We start from the raw sequence: 26,652 nt of genomic DNA on the forward strand, positions 1-26,652 counted from the left end.
CCACAAGACTTCTTCTAGCCTGACACTGCCACACAGCTGTGGAAACTTGCCACGAAAGTTTACCAGCTAAAGCACAAAATCTAGTTGCCTGTCCAGATGGAGACTAATGGAAATTTATTAACTTGTCAAAAAAGTTCTCTTCATCTTGGGCAAGTAAAAAATTGTATGCCACACTAGAGGGAAAGGATTAATTACATAATACTATTACTTATATGGCAGCTCCAGCAAAATCTAAGGTCAGACCTATACACAATTCTTGTACAGTTATAGACATTTTGGTTAGGGATATGATTTTTTTAATGGAACTGTACAAACACAACACACAGCATGGATGCATAATGGTATACAGGTGCTCACTAGGGACAGTGAAATTGATTATACACAGTGTTACCTGTACAAAAAAAAAAAAAAAGATTTTTCTACTCAATTTCTTTCCAGTATAGCTATCCAAGATTATCTGTAACTAGAGCAGGCAGTTGATTTTTAGACACAAGTGTGACTTTCAAGTTGATAGTGTCCTTTAAAGCTGTCATCTTACTGCAATTGGAAGATGAAAATGAGATGAACCAAGAGATTTTTCTACATTAAAGAAGCTACACAGAGAGGAGGAATATATTTTTCACACTGATAAAGGAATCAAAAAAATTGGCAGATGACATGCAAATGCAAAAGATTAGGAAACAGGAATAAATAAGGAATTCAAGCAAGAAGAACTAACACCTGGGACTGCAACATACAGAATGTGCATGCCAACCCCCTTAGCAGTCATTTATCTGTATAGTTTTGTGGGGGAGGGAAAGGTTTCAGTTACACCTCACTTCCAATCTCTTTGCTTAGATCAATACAGTAACATTGCAGAGAGCTTCCAGGAAAGCATTCAAAGACCCAAAACTAGGCAAATAATTCCCTGCAGCACTCCTGAAGAGCCTAGCTCAATAAGCCACAGAGCCTACACTGAACAGTGTCAAGAGAAGTCTGCCTTTCACGTCAGTGTCAGCTGTTACTCCAATCCAGTCTGTTCCTGTTACCAAATGAGTGTTTTTAGACTCTCTGCCAGATTCTTCTGAAAACAACGGCATTCTACTCTTCAGTTGCCCTGAAAAACAAACATGGACATAGAAGCATCCCCATGTGGTGGTTCCAGGGGATAGAGAGCACTGAAGTGAATGGAGTGTAAATGCTGACAGAATAGAAAACTGCATTAGAGAAGTAGAGAGAACAATGATGGGAAAGCTCCCCCAGGCTCCCCTGCAGACATATTGAATGGGAGCCAAGACCATGCCCCGTCAAAGTTAAACACACACAATTGTGGAGGGCAGCCCTTTAATCCACACTGATGGTCACCAGCTCTGAAATACTGCTGATCACCAGAGTTAGCTCTTGTGTAATGAGTCCGTTACAACCCCAACAACAAAACTTGCATAATTCATGGTCGCCAAAGCAGATCAGAGTTGTGTCTTTACAGGACCTTCAGTCACAGAGTTGTTCAGAGCCTTTTCTGTGGATGGTTTGTGATCTGAATAAAGCAAAAGGGTAATAAACCACACAGACGAGGGGAAAAGAAAGAAAACAAGGAGGGAGTATAAGAAAAAAAAAAAGTAAAGATGAGGTGAGGGAAATGGTTAACTCAGAAGACTAATAGGATGCAGAGCTGTTCCCCTCTAGGGCACTGGCTTGAATCTAATGCAGATCAGTAGTGCCCGAGATCCCTAACTGATGGCGGTTCATATACTGCTGTTGCCTTTGCTATACCTGTTCTGTGGATAAACAGAAGACAGCGTGTTCAGGGCTTTCAATCCAGCTCATTCATGAGCATACAATTCTCTCACTCTTGTCACACGCGCGCGCGCACACACACACACAAGCAAATTCTCCCCTCCCAGCCCATTCATTCTCCCAACACACCAGAAAAGTCATTGCTAGCCAGCCTCCTGTGTCTGTCTGTTCAGCTTATTAAAGTGAAAGATGTGTGGCTTGGCATCAACTTGGGAGTTTGCCATGGCACGCACACACACACAAAAAAGCACTTCCTTTGGAAAAGATAAACAATAATTCCCAAACTTCTTTACCTTTCAATTATAAACATTCAAGCAAGTATAAAGTCTCCAGTGGGTTGGCTGCCTTCCTGTAAGATCCCTCGGGGAGCTTTTACTACCAACCCTAGCATGCATGAGCACAGTGCCACCATTGCACATAACTCATTGTTGTGTAACCCACACTGCCATTTGTTGCTTATTGATTGCTGTCACACAAGCACTGTAAAGGGAGAACTATGTCCCTGACTTAACACGCTAAAGGTCATTGAAAGGTCAGTTGCAGCTGCTTTAACCCCAGCCACTATACCTTCTGAGAGAAAGCTCCATCATTCCTCCATGGACTTCTTAATCGCCCCCCCACACCCTGCATCTCTTGCATCCCACTGCTGACAGATTCACACATCCCCCAAACCTACACATTTCAGAGAGGTTAGGAGTTTTGACCTGTTTACAATCCAAGTTGTCATGCACTGGACTCACAAACATTTAATAGAGAGGGTCCAAGACCTCTCCACCAAAACTGTGGGGGACTGAGAAGATGACTGAATAAAGTCGTAGATCCAATACCTGTAGATTTCTCAAACTCAAGCCTGCCATATGTTTCATTGGTTTCCAAAGATTTCAGACAGTTTTAAGTCAAATCAGTGACATACTCTGAAAAAAAACCCCAAAATAACTGTTTTCTGTCTCTTGTGTTTAAAGACTAATTGGAGGGGTTTAAAGCACTCGGCTAATTACAGAGCTACCAAAAGGCTAGCGAAGTGCTGTTAACTAGTGCAACTGGCACACAGGCTTCAGTCAGTGAGATCAAAGCAAAGCAGATCTCAGATTACAGCTGGATAAATCTATTTTTGGGAAGTTCAAAGAAGGACTTTCAGAGAGAGATGCCCAACGGGATATAACTTGGAGTGGTTGGATGTAATTAAGGAAAATTCAGGAAACTTATTAAGTGAGATTTAAGAGACTACGGAAGGGACGTGATGGAAGTACCAACAAATGAAACATTTAAAAACTAGACAGGATTAAGATCGCAAATGTTTATACCCAAATGCAAGGAGTACTGGGAACAAACAGGAAGAACTGGAAACAAGGGTGGCATGGTATTTTCCAGAGGTGGTTTTTACCATGTAAAATCTCGCCTTTTACCACCTCAGGAAAAACCAGCTAGTCCCAGTTTAAGGCATTTTCCAGTTTAAAAATTGTTACATTAATGCACACACACATTACACTTAGTTTTAGTTACATATTCAAGTTGTGGTTACCTGGCAATAGATCAAGAGATTAATTCAGGGTTGTACAAATAAAAAGTAAAACTGCAGTGAGCGTGATACTAATGTATGTTGTTATAATACTGAATGTCAGGATGTCTGTATACATTTTGGTTGGATATTTTTCCAAGGAAGTCGCACGTCATGACTCACTTCATATTTTCAATATTATGTAAACAAAAGTCAAAAGCATTCAATTATATGAAAATGACAATAATCCAGAGCAGTAGGTTTGAAGCATTAAGCAATCAGAAACATGTAGAGTTGTAGACTACAAGTCCAGGTCCATTTGGCCACACAGCATTCTGTAGCAGAAGACCAAATTTGATGAAGCAGATAGCCTGAACCGATTCCTCAGTTTTGAATTCATAGAATATCAGGGTTGGAGGAGACCTCAGGAGGTCATCTAGTCCAGCCCCCTGCTCAAAGCAGGACCAATCCCCAGTATTTGCCCCAGATCCCAAATGGCCCCCTCAAGGATTGAACTCACAACCCTGGGTTTAGCAGGCCAATGCTCAAACCACTGAGTTATCCCCCACCCCCATTAATGTATCCAAAGTTGAAAAGATTTGTTCTATGCTTGCTGAAGTTGAGACACATGCAACTGTACTACCAGTTTTATGAAGTCAGATGGAATATCAGCATTCTTTAGATTTTTCCCCACTATATTAAAGGGAAAGCTTTTTCCTTGATGGCGGAAGAAAACATTGATTTTGGATACTGCAATTCTTCTATTTTAAATGCAAGTAAATATGGCAGAAAGTCAGGATTTTTGCTGAGCAACCACTGTCTTGCAATTTCTTCTTGTTCAGCTGACAAATTTCTTTCCTGCATATTTTGCATGAAGGAGGTTGGCCATGCCTCAGGAAATCTCTTTTGCACTTTTACTTTGCATGGTGCAACATCTTCATTTATCAGGAGACCCAGCTATACTTTGCACACTGCAGCAATTATTGATGTGTTCCTTTGGAGTCCGTCAAGCGCCACTGCAACTGGTTTTAATTGACTTATCAAGTTATTTCCCTCTTGGTAAATACTTTGATCATCAATTATACTGACCACCCTATCTTCAGGTTCTGCCTCATGATCACTCACAATCCTGAGATAATGTGGCTGATTATTAAACATATCACCAAGTCACCAGGGTCTGATGAAATACATCCTAGAATACTCATGGAACTGACTGAAAAGACAGCTGAGCCATTAGTGATTATCTCTCAAAAGTCATGGAAGACAGGAGAGTTTCCTGAGGACTGGAAAAGGGCAAATATAGCACCAATCTATAAAAAGGGAAATAAGGACAATCCCGGGAATTACAGACCAGTCAGCTTAACTTCAATACTCAGAAAGATAATGGAGCAAATAATTAAGCAATTTGCAAATACTTAGAAGATAATAAGGTGATAAGTAACAGTCAGCATAGATTTGTCAAGAACAAATCCTCTCAAACCAACCTAATAGCTTTCTTTGACAGGAATAACAAGCCTTGTGGATGGGGGGAAGCGATAGATGTGGTATATCTTGTCTTTAGTAAGGGCACATCTACGCTGGCAAAGTTACAGCGCTGGCAGTTACAGCGCCGCTCAGAGAGCATTGAAGAGAAATCGCTGTTGGGTGTTCACACTGTCAGCTGCCCATGCAATAGCATGTTCACACTTGTAGCACTTGCAGCTGTATTCGGAGTGGTGCACTCTGGGCAGCTGTCCCACAGAGCACCTCTTTCTCTTCTGCCACTGACTTGTGGGAAAGCAGAAGCGGTTGCGGGGCACCCTGGGTCTTGTCCCAATGCCCCGTGATGCATTGCTTCACATTGCAGCAATCTTCCGTCCACGTTTGGCACCATCTTTCAACCATTTGTGTACTGCGTGCCCTGCCTCTTCGGGCTGCAGAAATGGATCCCGAACAGTTGACCAATATGCTGCTCACTCTCACTAACACGTCATGAGTGGCAGCAGAGTTATTCCTTAAACTGCAAAGGCAAGAGGAGTGTGACATTGATCTCACCACACGTAGCAGCTACGACACGAGATTGCTTGTGATATTCACAGATGTGCTGACCATAGTGGAACGCTGCTTTTGGGCTCAGGAAACAAGCACTGAGTGGTGGGATCACAAAGTCATGCATGTCTGGGATGACGAGCAGTGGCTGCAGAACTTTCGGATGAGGAAAGCCACATTCATGGGACTGTGTGATGAGCTCGCCCCAGCCCTGCGGCACAAGGACATGAGAATGAGAGCTGCCCTGATGTTGGAGAAGCGCGTAGTGACTGCACTGTGGAAGCTGGCTACCCCAGACTGCTACCGATCGGTCGCTAATCAGTTCGGAGTGGGAAAGACTACCATTGGACTCGTGTTGACGGAAGTGAGCAGGGCCATTAATCGCATCCTGTTCTGAAAGACCCTGACTCTGGGCAACATTCATGACACTGTGGATGGCTTTGCACAAATGCGCTTCCCTAACTGTGGAGGGGCGATAGATGGCATGCATATTCCAATTCTGGCACCAGGCCACCTAGCCACCAAGTACAATAATCGCAAGGGGTATTTCTCAATGGTTCTCCATGCGCTTGTGGATCACTGTGGGCTTTTCACAGACATTAACGCAGGTTGGTCCGGAAAGGTGCATGATGCACGCGTCTTTCGGAACACTGGCCTGTTCAGGAAGCTGCAAGCAGGGACTTTCTTCCCAGACTGTAGGGGAAATGCCCATTGTGATCCTGGGAGACCCCGCCTATCCCTTAATGCCGTGGCTTATGAAGTCATACACGGGTCAGCTTGACAGCAGCAAGGAGTGGTTCAACAACAGGCTGAGCAAGTGCGGAATAACTGTTGAGTGTGCTTTTGGCCATTTAAAGGCCCGCTGGCGTTGCTTCCATGGGAAGCTGGACCTGGCCAATGATGACGTTCTTATACTTATAACCATGTGCTATATGGTCCATAATATTTGTGAAGGGAAAGGTGAAGCTTCGCTCAGGCCTGGACCTCAGAGGTTCAGCACCTGGAGGCTGAGTGTGAACAGCCAGAGATCAGGGCTACTAGAGGGGCACAGAGCGGGGCCATAAGGATCAGGAATGCCTTGAGGCAGCAAGTTGAAGCTGAAAGCCACTAATATTTTTGCTATGCTTGGGAGTGCAGTGCTTGTAATACTAGGAGGTGATTGGTGCAGACAGTGCAATAAGTGGGTTTAACATAATTGTATGTTGCTTTGCAGGGCTCTTTTTGCTTTCAGTTAATAGAATGAAGATTGCTTTCAAACCAACACAATTCTTTCATTAAAAGATAACAACCGGAGGAGAGAGTCAAATAAAAAAACAGTCAGCAGTGAGGGGGATGGGGGAAGGGAAGGTCTCAGGAGGAGGAGGGGTTCCAGGACAGCTAAAGATTTGTGTATGTCCAGGGATTATATCCAACCTTCTCCTTTGGAGTACAGTGCAGTGGGTACTGTACTTCAGGAGGGCCAAACTGCAGAGGGATGGGTATTGAGTGCAGTCGGTAGTGGGAGTCCACAGTGCTGGACTGTGAGGGGGGAGGAGTGGAATGTCGCTGGTATAGACTGGAGCCAGGAGGTTGATAAGAGTGTGTTGGATGCGTCTGGGGGGCACATGGGAAACAGTTTTGCAACAGTGGCTGCAGGGGAGGGTGGGCGCAGAGCTGCTCGATTTGAAGAGCTAGTATCACCTGGAGCGTGTCTGCTTGGCGCTCCATAATCTTTAAGTGCCACTTCATGGCTTCATTCTGGCATGCTGCATACTCCTTTTGGTCTCTCTTCTCACTGTCCCACCACTCTTTCAATTCCTGTTTCTCAGTGGCTGAGTGCATCATAACCTCACGCAGAAAGTCCTCCTTAGTTCTTTATGGTAGCTTTCTAATTCTGTGCAGCTGTTCGGCTGCCAATAAAAAAAGGGGAGGCTGGGCTCCGAAGATCATCTCTGTGAAGTTTAAACGCAACATTTTACAGAAGCAGTATTGTTTGCAACACAGAACACTGATTCAGTGATTTAAAACACAGCCAGTACTCATACACCTGTTACGAACTGGCTGTCCCCAGGCAAGCACACGAGCCACAAGACCCCCAAAATGGTGAGCAGCTGCAGGGGCAGGGTAAATCACTCTTCCCTGACCCTGCTGTACACTGGGCACATGGCTCTTGGGGAGAGCCAGCACCGCAGGTGGGGCCCGATAATCATTCCTGTCCCCACACTTTCCACAGGATATGATCCTTATGGAAGATCTCGCTGCTGAGGGTGAGCAGGGAATCAAGGGAGGGTCTTCTCCAAATCTGTGGCTTCTGCCCTGGCCCCTGTGCTGCTCGCCTTTGTGCAGCAATGCCCCCCTCCTCCCCCCGTGTGACAGCATAGTGGCGCGGGAAAGTTACCATTAATGGGGCAAGAAACAAAGCAGCTCTGCTGAAGAACATGCGACAGCAGATTGCCCAGTATCTCCATGAGAGTCTTCTGGAGATCTCTGAGGGAGATTCCCATGAAGTGAGGGAGTCAATCAACAGCCTGTTCCACTGCTCAGACTAGGCATGCGGTGGGGGACAAGCCTGCTTTCTGCAGCCCTCCTGCCCCCAACAACTCACTTCACCGATTCCCAAAATCAGATCCACTTACCAGGGGCCTCCCCTCCTTTTTGCGTCGCCAAACTCTGACAGCTGTGACTGACCAGCCTCCTCTGGGGCAGAAAAGAGCTTCTGGCTGCATGTATCTCTGGCCTCTGAGTCATCCTCTGCCTCTGGGTTCCCCTCCCCCTCCACATCCTTGTCCAAGATTTCCTCCTCCTGGCTCAGTCCACTCTCGAGTGGCACGCAAGCCACCGAAGTATCCACAGCGGAGGTGGAGTCACTACTGAGTATCGCGTCCAGCTCTTTGTAGAACCGGCAGCCCGTGGGGGCAGCACCGGAGCAGCGGTTTGCCTCCTGCGCCTTGTGGTAGGAGTTCGACAGCTCCTTCACTTTGACCCTGCGCTGCAGTGTGTCCCGTCATGGCCACTTTTGGTCACGCGTTGTGAAATCTGTCTGTAGGGATCATAATTCCTACAGTTGGAGTGCAGCTGGGACTGGACAGCCTCCTCTCCTCAAACGCTGATGAAGTCAAGCAGCTCGACATTGCTCTTAATGGGGGATCACCTGGTGTGTGGAGCAGGCCTGGCCACCTGGAAAGATTCGTTGAGACCACTGCACACGTCACCGAGCAAACAGGAAGGGGAGTTTCAAATTTCCAAAGGAATTTACAGGATGTGGATGATGGTTGGTCACCTGAGGGCAGGGCAGTAGAGTTCAAACCGATGACCAGAGAGGCGAGAACAGGCATTGTGGGACACCTCCCGGAGGCCAATCCCAGCACTGGAATCACCACAGTGTCTACACTGGCACCGCAGCACTGCAGCCCTGGAGCAGAAAGCTCTATGCCTCTCGTTGGGGTGCTGCAACTTGGCAGTGTGTACACCTTGGGAGTTACAGCGCAGAAAGTGGCTTTACTGTGCAGAAACTTGCCACTGTAGACAGGGCCTAAGACTTTTGATACTGTCTCGCACGACCTTCTCATAAACAAACTAAGGAAATACAATCTAGATGGAGATACTATCAGGTGGGTGTATAACTGGTTGGAAAACTGTTCCCAGAGAGTAGTTATCAGTGATTCACAGTCAAGCTGGAAGGGCATATCAAGTGGGGAACCACAGGGATCAGTTCTGGGTCCAGTTCTGTTCAATATCTTCATCAATGATTTAGATAATGGCATAGAGAGTACACGTATAAAGTTTACGGCGATACCAAGCTGGGAAGGATTGCAAGTATTTTGGAGGATAGGATTAAAATTCAAAATGGTCTGGACAAACTGGAGAAATGGTCTGAAGTACATAGAATGAAATTCAATAAGGACAAATGCAAAGTACTCTGCTTAGGAAGGAACAATCAATTGCACATACACAAAATGGGAAATGACTGCCTAGGAAGGAGTCCTGCGGAAGGGGATCTGGGGGTGATAGTGGATCACAAGCTAAATATGAAGGAACAGTCGTCCCTGTCAGGGATGGTCTAGATCAGAGGTGGGCAAACTAAGGCCCACATCCGGCCCATGGGACTGTACTGCCCGGCCCCTGAGCTCCTGCCAAGGAGGCTAGCCCCCCAACCCCACCCCTGCTGTCCCCTCTCCCCGCTGCAGCCTCAGCTCACTGCGCCACCAGTACTCTGGGTGGCGTGGCTGGCTCCGGCCAGGCAGCTGTGAGCTCCTGCCACTCTGAGCGGCATGGTAAGGGGGTGGGGGTTGGATGGGGCAGAGATTTGGGGGGGGGGGGAAGGGTTGGACAGGTGGAGTCCCAGGGGGCCTGTATGGGGTCAGGACGGACAGGGTGCGGGGGACGGCGGGGTTGGATAGGGGGTGGGGTCCCAGGGGAGGCAGTCAGGGGACAAGGAGCAGGGGGAGTTGGATGGGTCGGGGGTTCTGAGGGGGCAGGAAGTGGGAGGGGGCAGATAGAGGGCATGGGCCAGGCTGTTTGGGGAGGCACAGCCTTCCCTACCTGGCCCTCCATACAGTTTTGCAACCCCGATGTGGCCCTTGGGCCAAAAAGTTTGCCCATCCCTGGTCTAGATAATACTTAGTCCCGCCATGAGTGTGGGGGACTGGAATAGATGACCTCTCGAAGTCCCTTCCAGTCCTACAATTCTGTGTTTCCAGACATGTTATTTGACTTTTCCATTGTCTGTCACCATGATTTGAGTCTTAACAGAACCTGGCATTCTTTTAACCAGTATTACGAAAATACTTTGCAAATTTATAGCATGTTTCATCAAAGCACTTCATGAAAGGTCTGGCTAAATCTACCTCGACAAATGCGATGCACATCCATACATACATAATCTAAGTGTTGCCATCTTGTTCCAAATCACTTCTCATACTTCGCATCTTTTTCTCATTGTCGGTCAGGTAGCTCTTAACACAATGACAGTTCATTTGCTAATGCTTTGGCTTCTCTTTCCAGTGTAGCATGGTACTTCCCAGTTTTCTTACTGCTTCCAGTATCAATCACTGATACAGAAACCACAGTTAGCTATCACTGGATCATTGTGCATATTAATACTAGATGACTGAAGTAATGTAACTGCTTTTCCATGTAATCTGTTGAGTGCTTCCACCTTTAAACCATTAGTAACTGAATCTAACTGTTCACCTGCTGCCTGCTTTCGACGGGTGCTTTCTAGTCTGGCCTTAGGAAGATGATCATTGCTTGAAAAACTGGATGCTTGATAACAGAAAAGGGAATTTTACATCCATAAAAAAAATGCTGCAATTTTTAAGTCTACATTTTGTTTCAATTCTGGAGTTGCTTTTGTTACACACACACCCATTTGTGGATGAAAAACTGTGACATTTCCTCCTCGTTGTCTTTGGCTGACCTGGGTGCGGCTTTCTTTTGACGTTCTTGGCAATGGCAAGTACCTTCATCTTCAGTCTGATTCTAATACTCACATACATCTAGCCAAAGTCAGTGGTTCCGGTGTCTCTTTGCTCTTTTCACGGCATTTTGCAAAATGTTTCCTCGTACAGTCTGCCTTCCCACTTACTTTTTCTTTGCAACTTCTGCATCTAAGACTCTCTTTGCCATCTTCATGAACTTTCTCAAAATAAAAGGAGTACTTCTGGCATCTTAGAGACTAACCAATTTATCTGAGCATAAGCTTTCGTCAGCTACAGCTCACTTCATCGGATGCATACTGTGGAAAATACTGAAGATGTTCTTATACATACAAACCATGAAAAAATGGGTGTTTACCACTACAAAAGGTTTTCTCTCTTCCCACCCCACTCTCCTGCTGGTAATAGCTTATCTAAAGTGATCACTTTCCTTACAATGTGTATGATAATCAAGTTGGGCCATTTCCAGCACAAATCCAGGTTTTCTCCCCACCCCCCGCCACAAACCCACTCTCCTGTTGGTAATAGCTTATCTAAAGTGATCACTCTCCTGTAGTGGTAAACACCGATTTTTTCATGGTTTGTATGTATAAGAACATCTTCTGTATTTTCCACAGTATGCATCCAATGAAGTGAGGTGTAGCTCATGAAAGTTTATGCTCAAATAAATTGGTTAGTCTCTAAGGCGCCACAAGTACTCCTTTTCTTTTTGCGAATACAGACTAACACGGCTGTTACTCTGAAACCTTTCTCAAAATAGCCATGAATTGGATCAAGTGGTTTTTCACATTTGTTCATATTGAAATATTTTGACTTGAGACACTGAGTTCAGTTGCCACTCCAGCCAATCAGATCAAGTATCGGACTGGACAGTTTATTTGGCAGTTTACCTCAAACAGAAACAAACTTCTGAATCTGGGAATTCCCCTTCATTGTTTGCTAAACAAACTTCATTTTCAGTGCTGAACAAAGAAGGGGAATTCCCCAGTTCCGAAGTTTCAGTTTCTGTTTGAGGTAGCCAAGGCAACAGCATACAGCTTCTATTTTGTTTTTATTTTATTTCCTTTAATTAAAATTAAAAGGACCATATTACTGGAAAACTAATATCAAATTGCTCAATATTTGTCCCTAATTTTCATTAGTTTATTTTAATAATAATTTTATTCTTTCCCGGATTAAACCACGATTACCAGCACTCTGAACTAAACTAGTTTTTTCCTGGGAAATTGCCAACCCTGACTGAAAGTATTAGTACACAAGCTAAATTATGACTTAACTGACATCAGAGACTTGGTGGGATAAATCTCATGACTGGAATATTGCTATAGGGGATAGAGCTTGTTCAGGAAGGACAGGCAGGGAAAAAAGAAAGATGGTGTTGCATTATACGCCAAGAAAATATACACTTGCGCTGAAGTCCAAAAGAAGGCAAGAGACAGACAAGTTGGAAGTCTCTGGGTCAAGAAAGAGAAGAAAAAAAAGGGGGGTGAGAGACAGAGTGATGTCAGGAAGAAGAGGCAGATGAGGCATTTCTAGAACAAACAACAAATACCCAAAACACAAGACCTGGTAGTAATTTGGGACTTTACACACACATTTCAAGAATTTATTGGAAATTATTGGGGACAACTTTTTGTTTCAGAAAGTGGAGCAAGTAACCATGAGGACAGCCTTTTGAGACTTGATTCTGATCAACAGGGTGGAATTGGTTGTGAATCTGAAGGTGGAAGGCAATTTGGGTTAAAGTGATCATGAAATGATAGATTTCATTATTCTAAGGAAAGGAAGGAGTAAAAACAACAGAATAAGGACAATGGACTTCAAAAAAGCAGACTAAAACTCAGAACTGTAAGTGTGACATTATACTCCATATTCTTTATGAAAATATGCTTATGATATGAATATGACATAACAGACATAATTTATGCAAGATGGCTCATGTGAGATATCATTGGAAAGGTTATGATTTACTGAATGTGATTATCCAATTTGTATGCATGTATCATTTCTGTATCTGAAGCTAGTAATATTGACTATGTATCTATATTTCAACTATGTTACTTTGGGTGAAGCCCCCCTGCTAACACTTCAGGGACAACAACAAACAAGCCTGACACTGCTGATAGCCCATCAGCAAGAGACAATGGAGTGTAAAAGAGCTTAGTCTTCCTGCGCATGTGCTGGTTAACCTGTGAAGAATGGCTTGGGGGGGGGGGGGGGGGGAAGGGCGCCTACAGAAGCATGTGACCATGTCACCTGACACTGGAACTTATCTTGAATTCTGTACTTTTCCACAAGGGCGGGGGGGGGGGAGGAGCATGTCAAATTAGGGAAAAAAGGACTCCCGCCTTATGCAAATCCTATTTAAGGGTGGGGAGTGAGGTAATCCAGGTCATCAGTTCTCCCCTCCTACCCCACCCCAGATGACTGCTGGAAACAACTAAGACTGAACTGGGGGAAAGAACTGGACCCATGCTGGAAGCACATCTGGCCTGTGAAGAAGATTATTAGAACCACATTTAGGGTGAGAAGTTACATTTAACCAGTTTCTTTAGTGTACGTATTAAGCTTAGTTTGTGTGCTCTGTTTTATTTTCTTACTAATCTGCCTTGTTCTGTCTGCTACCTCCTTAACTACTTAAAATACACCTGTTATAGTTAATACATTTATTTCTGGTTTACAATATAACCCAGTTTATGTGATTTCTAATGGGGGGGAAGAAGTTGTGCATACCCTCCTCCACATTGAGGGAAAAGGCGCATTTCATATAATTTTGGGTTTGTACTCCAAGGTGGAGTAGACATCTGGGTGCTGTGGCAAGCCCCTTAGGCTGAGCCTTCTCAGAGCAGATCTCTGTCTCTCTGTGCTGACTGTGTGCTTGGCTGGAAAGCCTAGCTGAGCAACACCAGATAAAAGGGGGCCCAGGCTGGCAGAATAGTCTGCCTCAGTGTGCCTAGCCCAGCACACCAGGTGACATCCCAGGGGTCCAACCCGTCAGAGTAAGGTCCTATAGGAAGAAAATCTAAGGGATAAAGGTGTTCAGGAGAGCTGGCAGTTTCACTAGGAGACAATATTAAAGGCACAACTGCAAACTATCCCAAAGTGAAGGAAAGATAGGAAGAATAGTAAGAAGCCAATATGGCTCCATTAGGAGTGCTCTACTTACCTTAAAATCAAAAGGAAACAGACAAATTGCTAAGGAGGAGTTCAAAAGAATAGTACAAGCATGTAGGGACAAAATCAGAAAGGCTAAGGGAAAAAATGAGTTACACCTAGCAAGGGACATACAAGACGATAAGAAGAGGTTCTTTAAATACACTAGTAGCAACGGAAAGACGAAGGAAAGCAAAGATCCTCTACTTAAGAAGGCTGAGGTGCTTAATGCCTATTTTGCTTCAGTCTTCACTAAAAAGGTTAATGGTGACTAGATACACAATTAATATTATCAAAAAAGAGGAAGGAACACACAAGCCAAAATAGGGAAAGAACAGATTAAAGAATATGTGAGATGTATTCAAGTTGGCAGGGCCTGATGAAATTCATCCTAGGGTACTTAAGGAACCAAATGAAGCAATCTCAGAACCATTAGCTACTATCTTCAAGAACTCATGGAGGATGGGTGAAATCCAGAGTACTGGAGAAGGGCAAATACAGTACCTATATTTAAAAAGTGGAATGTAGAGGAATTATAGCTCAGTCAGAATAACTTCAACCCAGTCCCCTGCACATACGTGGACCCTGCTTTCCATGCCCTCCAACACCTTACACTCATTTCCATACCCCTTTATCTTCCCCAGAATTCTCCATCACCTCCATAGTCCCCTGCACAAGCCCCCTCATACGTCTTCCAGATCCTTACACACACAACACTTGTGTCTTAGTACCCCTACATAACTCTTCCCTGCTTTCAACTTGCCATTTGCTGCTCCTTTTCTCCCCATACTCATTGCAGGTACACCTCCATGCCACCTCCTAAATTCTCATCCCTGTCCTACCTCTCACCTCTGGCTAAGGTCAGTGACAACAGCAGCAGAACCTGAAGCCAGGATGAGGTCAGTCTACTTTTTAAAATATTGCTCTATATACACTTAAAAATAACTATTTCAGTGAAATGCTCCCCCTATGGTACACTCCCCCCCACGCAAAATTGGCATTTGTCAACAATGTGAACAAAAATCAAAATGAATTTGATGTAGCCCAAACCATCTTGAAAATAAAAAATCTCTAACTTGTTTTGGGTGATTGCAAGTGAATGACAGGAAAATTATTTTTAACTTTTCTGAATTCTACTAAGACTACAAGAAAAGCTTGAGACGAGATGCAGCATTTAAAAGTTTTAGAGACACGGGTTTCTTTTTGCACTCTTTTGGAGAAAAGATTTAAAGTCAGATTTATAGCAAGAAGCTAGTTTCAACCTTAACTCTAGGGAGGCTACCACCATTCCATAAGAAGTTGTCCTGCACTGTAGCATATAGTTCATAAAACTTCATACTTAGCCTCTTCTCATCTATGCCAATGTAGATTCTGAAAGCTGCTCTGGGCAGTTGCACTTTGAAAACAGAAATGTCTGCCCACAACCCCTGTAAGTGTTAGTAAGCCTTTATGGTCAAACAATGACATCATAAAAGCCAGCTCAAAGGATGCCTGCAGACTTAAACTTTATTGGTTGCATTGTGTAAATACTAATAGCCATACAAGCAGCCTTTCAGACCTAGATTTCACAAAGCACATGCTTATCTTTTAAGTATATAAGCAGCCCCTCAGAAATCAATAGGGCTACGCACATGCTTAAAGTTAAGCATGTGCTTAAGAACTCTGCTAAACGTAGCAGGCCCCAGATTTTTATTCTAAGAATGTCTGCATCCTATTGTTCCCTCTAATGCTTTATAGCAGCATGTGAGGATAGCACATACTATAGTTTAAGACAGTGGCTCTCAACCTCTCCAGACTACTGTACCCTTCAAGAGTCTGATTTGTCTTGCATAACCCAAATTTCACCTCACTTAAAAATTACTTGCTTACAAAATACAAAAGTGTCACAGCACACTATTACTGAAAAATTGCTTTCTTTCTCATTTTTACCATATAATTATAAAATAAATCAATTGGAATATAAATAGTGTACTTACATTTCAGTGTACAGTATATAGAGCAGTATAAACAAGTCATTGTCTGTACGAAATTTTAGTTTGTACTGACTTACTAGTGCTTTTTACAAAGCCTGTTGTAAACCTAGGCAAATATCTAGATGAGTTGATTACCTCCGGAATACCTCTGCGTACCCTGGTTAAGAACCACTGGTTTAAGATACCAGAAATAAGTGAATTAGAATGGGTATTTGTTACTTAATAAAACTAATTCTTTTCAGGTTGAAATTTTCCAAGTTTTCCCTCAGCTTGGAGGTGATTTTTTTTTTGAGGATTTGGAGAAAATATTTATTCACCCACAATTAAGCAGATATGCATATATAAACACACACTTTTCCCTATGCTGCAATCAGAAATGTCGTACCTGGATATGAGTGCGTTAATGCACTTCTTAGTTATAGATGACCTCATAAAAAGGCTACATCTAGCAATCTGAAATCAGACATGCTGCCTGATCTTGCTAATCTCTATCCAAGATACACACAGTCACCTACATTAGATAGCCATTATACACAATCATCAGCACAGCAAAAGCAATTAAGAGCGATCCAAACATGGAGAACTTAGAAGTCTGACACAGAACCTAGCGCAGGACTATTGTTTTAATCTGCTTCTGTCACATCCTGCAACACCCACTCCCACCCGCATTGTTTGTTGAATTTTTACCCCCCCATTATGGGGGCCGGTTCTCAGAGATCTACTGGATCCCAGTCTCACTGCAGGGCTCTAATCCGACACAGTTAGGAATTCTAAACTGTAGCTAAGAAATATGCCCACTGAAAAGAAGTTAAAGATGGAAGGGACCTGGAATTTATTTAAGAGAGTTCCCAGTTACCTGCATTGATTTGATGGAAACAGACTTTTTTGTCTATGCTGTTGGATGCTATCATAATGTGAAGCTATTTTGTGTAGAATATACATTACGCACCTGGCTTTTTGCCAGTGTATCCCAGACACTCATAGAAAGAGCAATAAGACCTTACTTTCAGGGGGAAAAAAAGTTAGAAATGGAAGTGACAGATTAGGTCATCCAGTCCCTTCCACCCAACAACCCAAGGGCCAGCGTAACAGCGTTTTATGCCCCAGTGCAGAATACTCAGAGCGAAGCCAGTCCTGAGTGGGATGTGCATGATCTCTCCCATCAGTAAGGACCCTACCAAATTCACAGTCATGAAAAATGCATCATGGACCATGAAATCTGGTCTCCTCCCATGAAATCTGATCTTTTGTGTGCTTTTACCCTATACTCCACAGATTTCATGGGGGGAGACCTGTGTTCCTTTTGGGTCAGGACCCCCAATTTGAGAGAGTTGCAGGGGAATCGCAAGGAGGGGTCACAGTATTGCCACCCTTACTTCTGTGCTGCCCTCAGAGCTGGGCAGCCAGAAAGTGGCAGATGTTGGCCAGGTGCCCAGCTCTGAAGGCAGCACCCCACAAGCAACAGCGCAGAAGTAAGGGTAGCAGTACCGCAACTCGCCCCACAATAACCTGGCAACCCCCAACAACTTCTTTTTGGGGCAGGATCTCTACAATTACAACACCGTGAAATTTCAGATTTAAATATCTGAAATCATTTACAATTTTTAAAATCCTCTGAGTGTGAAATTGACCAAAATGAATCGTGAATTAGATATGCCATAACAGCAGTTGTCCACTCAGAGAAACTACGGATTTAGATTTTGTCATCAGTTTTTCATGTTGTTATTAATATAGCTCAGGGCAACCGATGGCACGCGAGCCGATTTTAATGGCACACTGCTGCCTGCTGGGTTCCAGCCACCAGCCCCGCTCAGCCCGCTGCCGAACCCAGGCCAGGACCCCGGCAGGCAGCAGTGTGCCATTAAAAATCCTGCCAGCCCTGGCCCGCTCCCCCCTCTCCCCAGGGGAAGGATGAAGAAGCTTGGTCCTGCCGGCTGCTGCTGCAAGGCAGGCAAGCTCTCCCCTCCCCCGCCTCTTCCCCCAGCATGCTTCGTTCCTACCCATCCTCCTCCCCTCCCTGCTACCGATCAGCTGATAGCCCTTATGGGGGGGGAGGGGGGAGAAGAGGAGGTGCAGTGCGCTCACTGCTCCGGGGAGGAGCCGGAGACGAGGTGGGGATGGGGTCTTGGGGAAGGGGGGTGGAATCAGGGCATATCCCTTCCAGCCCCCTGCCCCGATCCCTGCCCCCCCCCCCCACACACCCCAGCCCCCTGCCCCGATCCCTGCCCCCCCCACACACACACCCCAGCCCCCTGCCCCGATCCCTGCCCCCCACACACACACCCCAGCCCCCTGCCCCGATCCCTGCCCCCCCACACACACACCCCAGCCCCCTGCCCCGATCCCTGCCCCCCCCCCACACACACACCCCAGCCCCCTGCCCCGATCCCTGCCCCCCCCCACACACCCCAGCCCCCTGCCCCGATCCCTGCCCCCCCCCACACACCCCAGCCCCCTGCCCCGATCCCTGCCCCCCCCACACACACCCCAGCCCCCTGCCCCGATCCCTGCCCCCCCCACACACACCCCAGCCCCCTGCCCCGATCCCTGCCCCCCCCCACACACACCCCAGCCCCCTGCCCCGATCCCTGCACCCCCCTCACACACACCCCAGCCCCCTGCCCCGATCCCTGCACCCCCCTCACACACACCCCAGCCCTCTGCCCTGATCCCTGCACCTTACATCCCTCCCACACCTCAGCCCCCTGCCCTGAGCCCTGCACCCCGCTCACACACACCCAGCCCTCTGCCCTGACCCCTGCACGACCACAGCCCTGATTCCAGTACTCCCCACACTCATGCCCTGACTCTTGCACCCCCCACATTCCCACCCCCACCCTGAACACCAAACAGGAGCTCCTGCACCCTCCCACGTTCCCACCTGCACGCCTCACACCAAATGGGAGCAGCCCAGGTAAGCACTCCACACCCAAACCTCTTGCCCCAACCTTGAACCCCCTCCCTCATTCTAGCTCCTGGCCAGACCCTGCACCCCAACCCCCAGCCTGCTCCTTCACCCCCAGCCCTGTGCTCAGTGCACTCCCACCCTCAGCTCAGTGCAGAGAGAGAGATGGGAAGAGAGTGGGCTAGAACCAGAGAGAAGGTAGATACCTACTCTAAGTGGGCAGGACCGGGATTCCAGACCAGCAGCGGGCTGAGAGGGGCCGGCAGCCAGAACACTGGCTGACAGGAACCGGTGGACTGAACCCCAGACTGGCAGCGGGCTGAGCCGCTCAGCCCACTGCCAGTCTGGGGTCCCGGCCGCCGGCACCGCTCAGTCTGCTGCCAGCCTAGGTGAACGGAACCCTAGGCTGGCAGCGGGCTGGCAGCAGCAGATCAGCATTTTAATTTAATTTTCAATGAAGCTTCTTAAACATTTTGAAAATCTTGTTTACTTTACATACGACAATAGTTTAGTTATATAATATAGAGACTCAGAGAGAGAGACCCTCTAAAAAACTTTAAAATGTATTATTGATACGCAAAACCTTAAATTAAAGTGAATAAATGAAGACTCGGCACACCACTTCTGAAAGGTTGCCGACCCCTGATATAGCTAAAAGCCATCACTAAATCACACTTGATTTAAGACAAGTGGCTGGCAGTTTTAAGATCTACATTTAATCAAACTTTTTGGGGTAAAAAAATATGACAGCTTGTAGCATTTTCCCAAATATCTTAACAGGGTGGAGAAATTAATGGTGTGGAAACAAGAATACCAGTAACAAACTATTTTTTAAAGTCTTTCCAGCACCATTTTAATTGCTATATTAAATACCCATCTGAGAACAGCAGTCAATGCAGCAGTGGACTAGACTGACAGAGCCCACGAACATCGGGCTAAAGAGAAGGGAAAGCTGCTGAATGGGCAATATACTCACAGGAGTTGTGTCTACGACGGAAACCTTTGGACTGATTCACAGATTCCAAATGTCGGTCCATGTAGCTCTTAGAGCACTGTTGCTGTTGTGGGGAGATGACAACTTCCTGATTTTTCATGTCCGTTCTCCTTGGGATAGCCTGGGGGGCACTGCTGGAAGAGGTAGGCTTCTTTAGCAATTTGCCAGTGCCGTTTTGATTGGTACCCACTTGGCACCCAACGCCAGGAATGCCCAGTTTGGTATGCTGCAGGTCCCCACTCTGTTTGCTGTCCCCAGGACCTGGGATCTGCAGAATCTTTAGCTCAGTAATATCACCTGCCCTAAAGACAGGAAAGAGAACAAAACAAAGTGGGATTCAACATTGGCACCCAGCTCTACAGAAATCAAGCCCCTAGTATGTTAGAGACTAAAGCAGCATCAGAATGACATTTTTCTCTTAATTCACTGGAATCCAAGGGGGAAAAAACCCACTAACATGGATTACAGTGCCTATTAGGAACACACACACTTAAAGGCTATGTTCCTCAGACAGTACATCTGACTCTTCTGGTCCTGGAGAGAACTGAACCCCAAATAGCAATTTATCCCACTGGCTCTGTACCTAGTCAGAAGTGTGGGGGGGAAATGGTTGGGTAGAAATCTGCTTGAGTTAATAGATTCTAGAAGAGTATAGGTGCTATGACTAATCTTATTTTTCAGGTGACTTCCCTTTACCATAGTCTGTTTCTATTGAGAGCAATCGCTAAAATAGCGAAACTCAGAGAGATGGCACTTAAAAGCTCCTTTGAAGGTCATGAAAACTACAGTGCAGTACTGGAAATAATCCACACTTTCATGTAATAAAGGAGTGGGTGCAAGCTGTAAACTAGTCACTCTGGAAAGAGTGGTTATAAGATACAGTCTTTGACTTTAGATTTATGAAGAATAATCAAACTTCAGAATGAATCTATTATACTGGGATATAAAAATAATGTTGTTACCAAGACTGAATGTGTCATGGACCTCAATACCTTTATCAGCATTACATGAATCCTTCCTTCTCTATTTCTCCCCCTCTGCCCCTTGTTTCAACTCTCTAAGGCCTGGTCTACACTGGGGGTGGGATCAATCTAAGTTACACAACTTCAGCTATATGAATAACGTAGCTGAAGTCGACATACTTAATCTACTTATCGCGGCGTCTTCACTGCGGTAAGTCGATGCCTGACACTCTCCCGTTGACTCCGCCTGAGCCTCTCGCGTACCAGGGTCGACAGGAGAGCGCTCGGCGGTCGATTTATTGCATCTAGTCTAGACTAGACACGATAAATCAACACCTGCTGGATCGATAGCTGCCCGTTGATCCAGCGAATAATGTAGACAAGCCCTAAGGAAGAGAGACTCCCTAAGGTAGCTATTTAACCTTTGTTTAGTAATAAAATAGTTAAATCTGTGTATTTGTGGAAATCATTTAAATCTGTGTATTAACTTTGCCAATTTGCACTGATAATAGAAAAAAATATTTGGTGACTAATCTTTACTCTTCTCCAATAACGTAACAGGGGAGTTGGGGGCAGAGCTGGAGGGCAGCTAATTTAGTACTAGAACAGCAATACTAACAAGCCTACTGCTGTGTAGGAAGTTTCGGATGCTGTTGGTATGTGTCTCCAAGGCCAATCTGCACCAATTGGCTTCAGAATTATAGAACAAGATTATTATGCCAAAGAGAAAAGAGATCTTGCCAGACGAATATCAAGAGCTATCTAGATGGAGGAAAAGAAAGTGGCAGAAGATAAGACAGATCTGAAGATAAATATGCAGTTGGAGCCATAAAACAGATTTATTCAGGGCAAGGATCTAATTTAAATGATTAACAGCTCCACTTTCACTTCAATCATGCTTTAGCAAACACAAACATTAAACTTGCCATTGGCAAAAATTCCTGCCAAATGTCTGATCTAACCGTAAACTGGATGACAGGTAATACACAGTGACCATTTTCTTTGCTCCTACCAATGTGTTCCAATTGTGATCAACATCTGTGTTCACATCGTAACCCAGACAAAAAAAAGCCCAAAAGACAGCATCTCTTGCTTTCTGTATAGAGCCTAACAATAGAGGCACTTTACAGCCAAGGATAAGCAGTAATGAGGTTTGAAGCAAAATGCTCCAATTTCAGTCATATGTAAAGTTTGCCTGGAAGAAGCAGACACTTACCTGAAGGTGACCTCTGGCACAAGGCACTTGACCCCATTATGGAAAGGCCGCGTCAGGGAGATGGTCTGGCTGATCTGATCCACAGCTGACACTCGTCCCTGATAGACTCCCAGGCTGTCTCCACAGTTAATGGACACAATGCTTCCAAGCCAGTCTGTAGCCATATTTCTGACACGTGATCACTGTAAAATGAAGACAGGATTAGGTGGAAAAAAAGAAATCAGGAGATTGACAAACCTAATTAGCATCAGCTATATCCCCCCATGCCATGGTCCTAGACCACATCTTAGGCCCTTACTTTGGTGGCCTGTCTTTTCATAGTGGGACAGGGATAATACCTATACGTACTTTAAGATCCTATTTAGATTGTAAGACCCTTTAAAAAGAGACCATGCCTGTAGGCTTGTTTGTAAAGAACCTAGCACAGTTTTGTTGCTACATAAATAATACTTGCTAAAACTTAGTCTCACACAACCAGATTCCATATAATGTTGTAATCTAAAAAACACCAGTAATTTTCTGTAACGCATTCCAACCCTAACTACTTTTCCAGGGGTATTCTGGTTAAATTCCAGTTCAAGAATCTAGCTCCGCCAGCCTACATTCTCCCTGGAGCTTCAGTCACATAAGTTTGTCTTCACTTCCCATTCTAAACACTTGAGTAGTGATAGTGGAACAGAAGGATGGAGCTATAGCTATATAGGGTAAAATCCTGACCTCACTAAAGCCAGAATTTCACCCATAAAATACTATTATCAATCCTACAATTAGCTAATTGATAAGTTTTAACATAAAACAAAGTTCAAAAGTAACTACTAAGTTACTTTGTTTGACAGTTACTGCATATATTTCAAAGGGTAAACATTCCCATAAATACATACTGTGTGTTTATTTAAACACTTGATCCATGAGTCTCCCCTCAATTCATAATTCTAGAGTCTCAGGGAAGTGCAACTTTCAATCAACACATTGAAGTAACTGTGCATGCCTTTCCATGTGTAGAGATGTGAGACCCCTAACCTCCAGCTGAGTTACCTGAAGTCTTTAAATCATGATTTAAAGTCTTCAAGTAACAGAATCTGCCATTTACACTAGTTTAAACCTGCAAAGTGACCTGCCCAATGCTGCAGAGGCAAAACCCCCCAGGGTCTCTGACAATCTAACCTGGGGGAAGATTCCTTCCCGACCCCAAATATGGTGATTCGTTGGACCCTGAGCATCTGGGCAAAACCCACCAGCCAGACACCTGGGAAAGAATTCTCTGAAGTAACTCAGAGCCCTCCCTATCTAGCATCCCATCACTGGCCATTGCAGATATTTGTTGCTAGCAGTTGCAGATCAGTTACATGCCATTGTAGGCAGTCCCATCATACCATCTCCCCTCCTCCCCCCCATAAACTTATCACGCTCAGTCTTGAAGTGAATTAGGTTTTTTACCCCCACTGCTCCCCTTGGAAGACTGTCCCAAAACTTCACTCCTCTGATCGTTAGAAACCTTCGCCTAATTTCAAGGCTAAACTTAGAATCATAGAATCATAGAATATAAGGGTTGGAAGGGACCCCAGAAGGTCATCTAGTCCAACCCCCTGCTCGAAGCAGGACCAATTCCCAGTTAAATCATCCCAGCCAGGGCTTTGTCAAGCCTGACCTTAAAAACCTCTAAGGAAGGAGATTCTACCACCTCCCTAGGTAACGCATTCCAGTGTTTCACCACCCTCTTAGTGAAAAAGTTTTTCCTAATATCCAATCTAAACCTCCCCCACTGCAGCTTGAGACCATTACTCCTCGTTCTGTCATCTGATACCATTGAGAACAGTCTAGAGCCATCCTCTTTGGAACCCCCTTTCAGGTAGTTGAAAGCAGCTATCAAATCCCCCCTCATTCTTCTCTTCTGCAGGCTAAACAATCCCAGCTCCCTCAGCCTCTCCTCATAACTCATGTGTTCCAGACCCCTAATCATTTTTGTTGCCCTTCGCTGGACTCTCTCCAATTTATCCACATCCTTCTTGAAGTGTGGGGCCCAAAACTGGACACAGTACTCCAGATGAGGCCTCACCAATGTCGAATAGAGGGGAACGATCACGTCCCTCGATCTGCTCGCTATGCCCCTACTTATGCATCCCAAAATGCCATTGGCCTTCTTGGCAACAAGGGCACACTGCTGACTCATATCCAGCTTCTCGTCCACTGTCACCCCTAGGTCCTTTTCCGCAGAACTGCTGCCTAGCCATTCGGTCCCTAGTCTGTAGCTGTGCATTGGGTTCTTCCGTCCTAAGTGCAGGACCCTGCACTTATCCTTATTGAACCTCATCAGATTTCTTTTGGCCCAATCCTCCAATTTGTCTAGGTCCTTCTGTATCCTATCCCTCCCCTCCAGCGTATCTACCACTCCTCCCAGTTTAGTATCATCCGCAAATTTGCTGAGAGTGCAATCCACACCATCCTCCAGATCATTTATGAAGATATTGAACAAAACCGGCCCCAGGACCAACCCTTGGGGCACTCCACTTGATACCGGCTGCCAACTAGACATGGAGCCATTGATAACTACCCGTTGAGCCCGACAATCTAGCCAGCTTTCTACCCACCTTGTAGTGCATTCATCCAGCCCATACTTCCTTAACTTGCTGACAAGAATACTGTGGGAGACCGTGTCAAAAGCTTTGCTAAAGTCAAGAAACAATACATCCACTGCTTTCCCTTCATCCACAGAACCAGTAATCTCATCATAGAAGGCGATTAGATTAGTCAGGCATGACCTTCCCTTGGTGAATCCATGCTGGCTGTTCCTGATCACTTTCCTCTCATGCAAGTGCTTCAGGATTGATTCTTTGATGGCCAGTTTATATCCATTTGTTTTTGTGTCCACATTGGTGCTTAACTTAAATAATTCCTCTCCCTCCCTGGTATTGATCCCTCTGATGTATTTATACAGAGCAATCATATCTCCCCTCAGCCTTCTCTTGGTTAGGCTAAACAAGCCAAGCTCTTTGAGTCTCCCCTCATAAAGTAGGTTTTTCATTCCTAAGATCATCCTAGTAGCCCTTCTTTGCAGCTGTTCCACTTTCAATTCATCTTTCTTAAACATAGGAGACCAGAACTGCACATAGTATTCCACATGAGGTCTCACCAGTGCTTTGTATACTGGTACTAACGCTTCTTTGTCTCTACTGAAAATACCTCACCTGGGACTGCATTAGCCTTTTTCACACCTGCAACACATTAACCGCTCATAGTCATCCTGTGATCAACCAATACACTCAGGTCTTTCTCCTCCTTTGTCGCTTCCAACGGATAAGTCCCCAGCTTATAGCAAAAATTCTTGTTGTTAGTCCTTAAGTGCATGACCATGCACTTTGGACTATTAAATTTCATCCCATTTCTATTACTCCAGTTTTCAAGGTCATCCAGATTTTCTTGTGTGATATTCCGGTCCTCCTCTGTATTGGCAATACCTCCCAACTGTGTGTCAGCCATAAATGTTATTAGCACGCTCCCACATTTTGTTCCAAGATCATCAATAAAAATTAGGGTTGTCAAGTGATTAAAAAATTATTCATGATTAATCACACTGTTAATAATAGAATACCATTTATTTAAATATTTTTGGATGTTTTCCACATTTTCAAATATATTGATTTCAGTTATAACAGAATACAGTGTACAGTGCTCACTTTATATTTACTTATGATTACAAATATTTGCACTGTAAAAAAAGATAGTATTTTTCAATTCACCTAAGTATGGTAGTGCAATCTCTTTATCACGAAAGTGCAACTTATAAATGTAGAATTGTGTACAAAAAACCTGCATTCAAAAATAAAACAGTGTAAAACTTTAGAGCCTATAAATCCATTCAGTCCTATTTCTTGTTCACAATATCACATGAAAGTGAGAACAGGTGTTCGCATGGCACTGCTGTAGCCGGCGTTGCAAGATATTTACATGCCAGATGCACTAAAGATTCATATGTCCCTTCATGCTTCAACCACCATCCCAGAGGATATGCTTCCATGCTGATGATGGGTTCTACTCAATAACGATCCAAAGCAGCGAGGACTGACGCATGTTCATGTTCATCATCTGAGTCAGATACCACCAGCAGAAGGTTGATTTTCTTTCCTGGTGATTTGGGTTCTGTAGTTTCTGCATCAGAGTGTTGCTCTTTTAAGACTTCTGAAAGCATGCTCCACACCTCATCCCTCTCAGATTTTGGAAGGCACTTCAGATTCTTAAACCTTGGGTCTAGTGCTGTAGCTATCGTTAGAAATCTCACATTGATACCTTCTTTGCATTTTGTCAAATCTGCAGCAAATGTGTTCTTAAAATGAACAACGTGCCGAGTCATCATCTGTGACGACCATAATATGAAAAATATGGCAGAATGTGGGTAAAATAGAGCTGGAGACATACAATTCTCCCCCAAGGAGTTCAGTCACAAATTTAATTAACGCCTTATTTTTTTAAATGAGCGTCATCAGCATGGAAGCATGTCCTCTGAAATGGTGGCTGAAGCATGAAGAGGCATATGAATGTTTAGCATATCTGGCACGTAGATACCTTGCAATACCAACTAAAAAAGTCCCATGCAAATGCCTGTTTTCACTTTCTGGTGACACTGTAAATAAGAAGTGGGCAGCAGTATCTCCCATAAATGTAAACAAACTTGTTTGTCTTAGTGATTGGCTGAAGGAGAAGTAGGACTGAGTAGATGTGTAGACTGTAAACTT

The 26,652-nt window shown here is 44.8% G+C and overlaps 1 protein-coding gene across 2 annotated transcripts in view; it reads right to left on the reverse strand.

The window, feature by feature from the left end:
• The window catches only part of EDC3 (enhancer of mRNA decapping 3), a 65,622-nt gene that overhangs the window by 35,329 nt on the left and 3,641 nt on the right, over window positions 1–26,652 (reverse strand). For both annotated transcript variants that reach the window (XM_048865971.2, XM_048865970.2), the window contains 2 exons: window positions 21,923–22,104; window positions 19,727–20,046 (listed from right to left, as the gene is read on the reverse strand). In XM_048865971.2, the coding sequence (XP_048721928.1) occupies window positions 19,727–20,046; window positions 21,923–22,086 (484 nt within the window). In that variant the 5' untranslated portion in view covers window positions 22,087–22,104. The remainder of the gene's footprint in view (window positions 1–19,726; window positions 20,047–21,922; window positions 22,105–26,652) is intronic.

The sequence above is a fragment of the Caretta caretta genome, chromosome 10 (genome assembly GCF_965140235.1).
Source record: "Caretta caretta isolate rCarCar2 chromosome 10, rCarCar1.hap1, whole genome shotgun sequence".
NCBI lineage: Eukaryota > Metazoa > Chordata > Testudines > Cheloniidae > Caretta > Caretta caretta.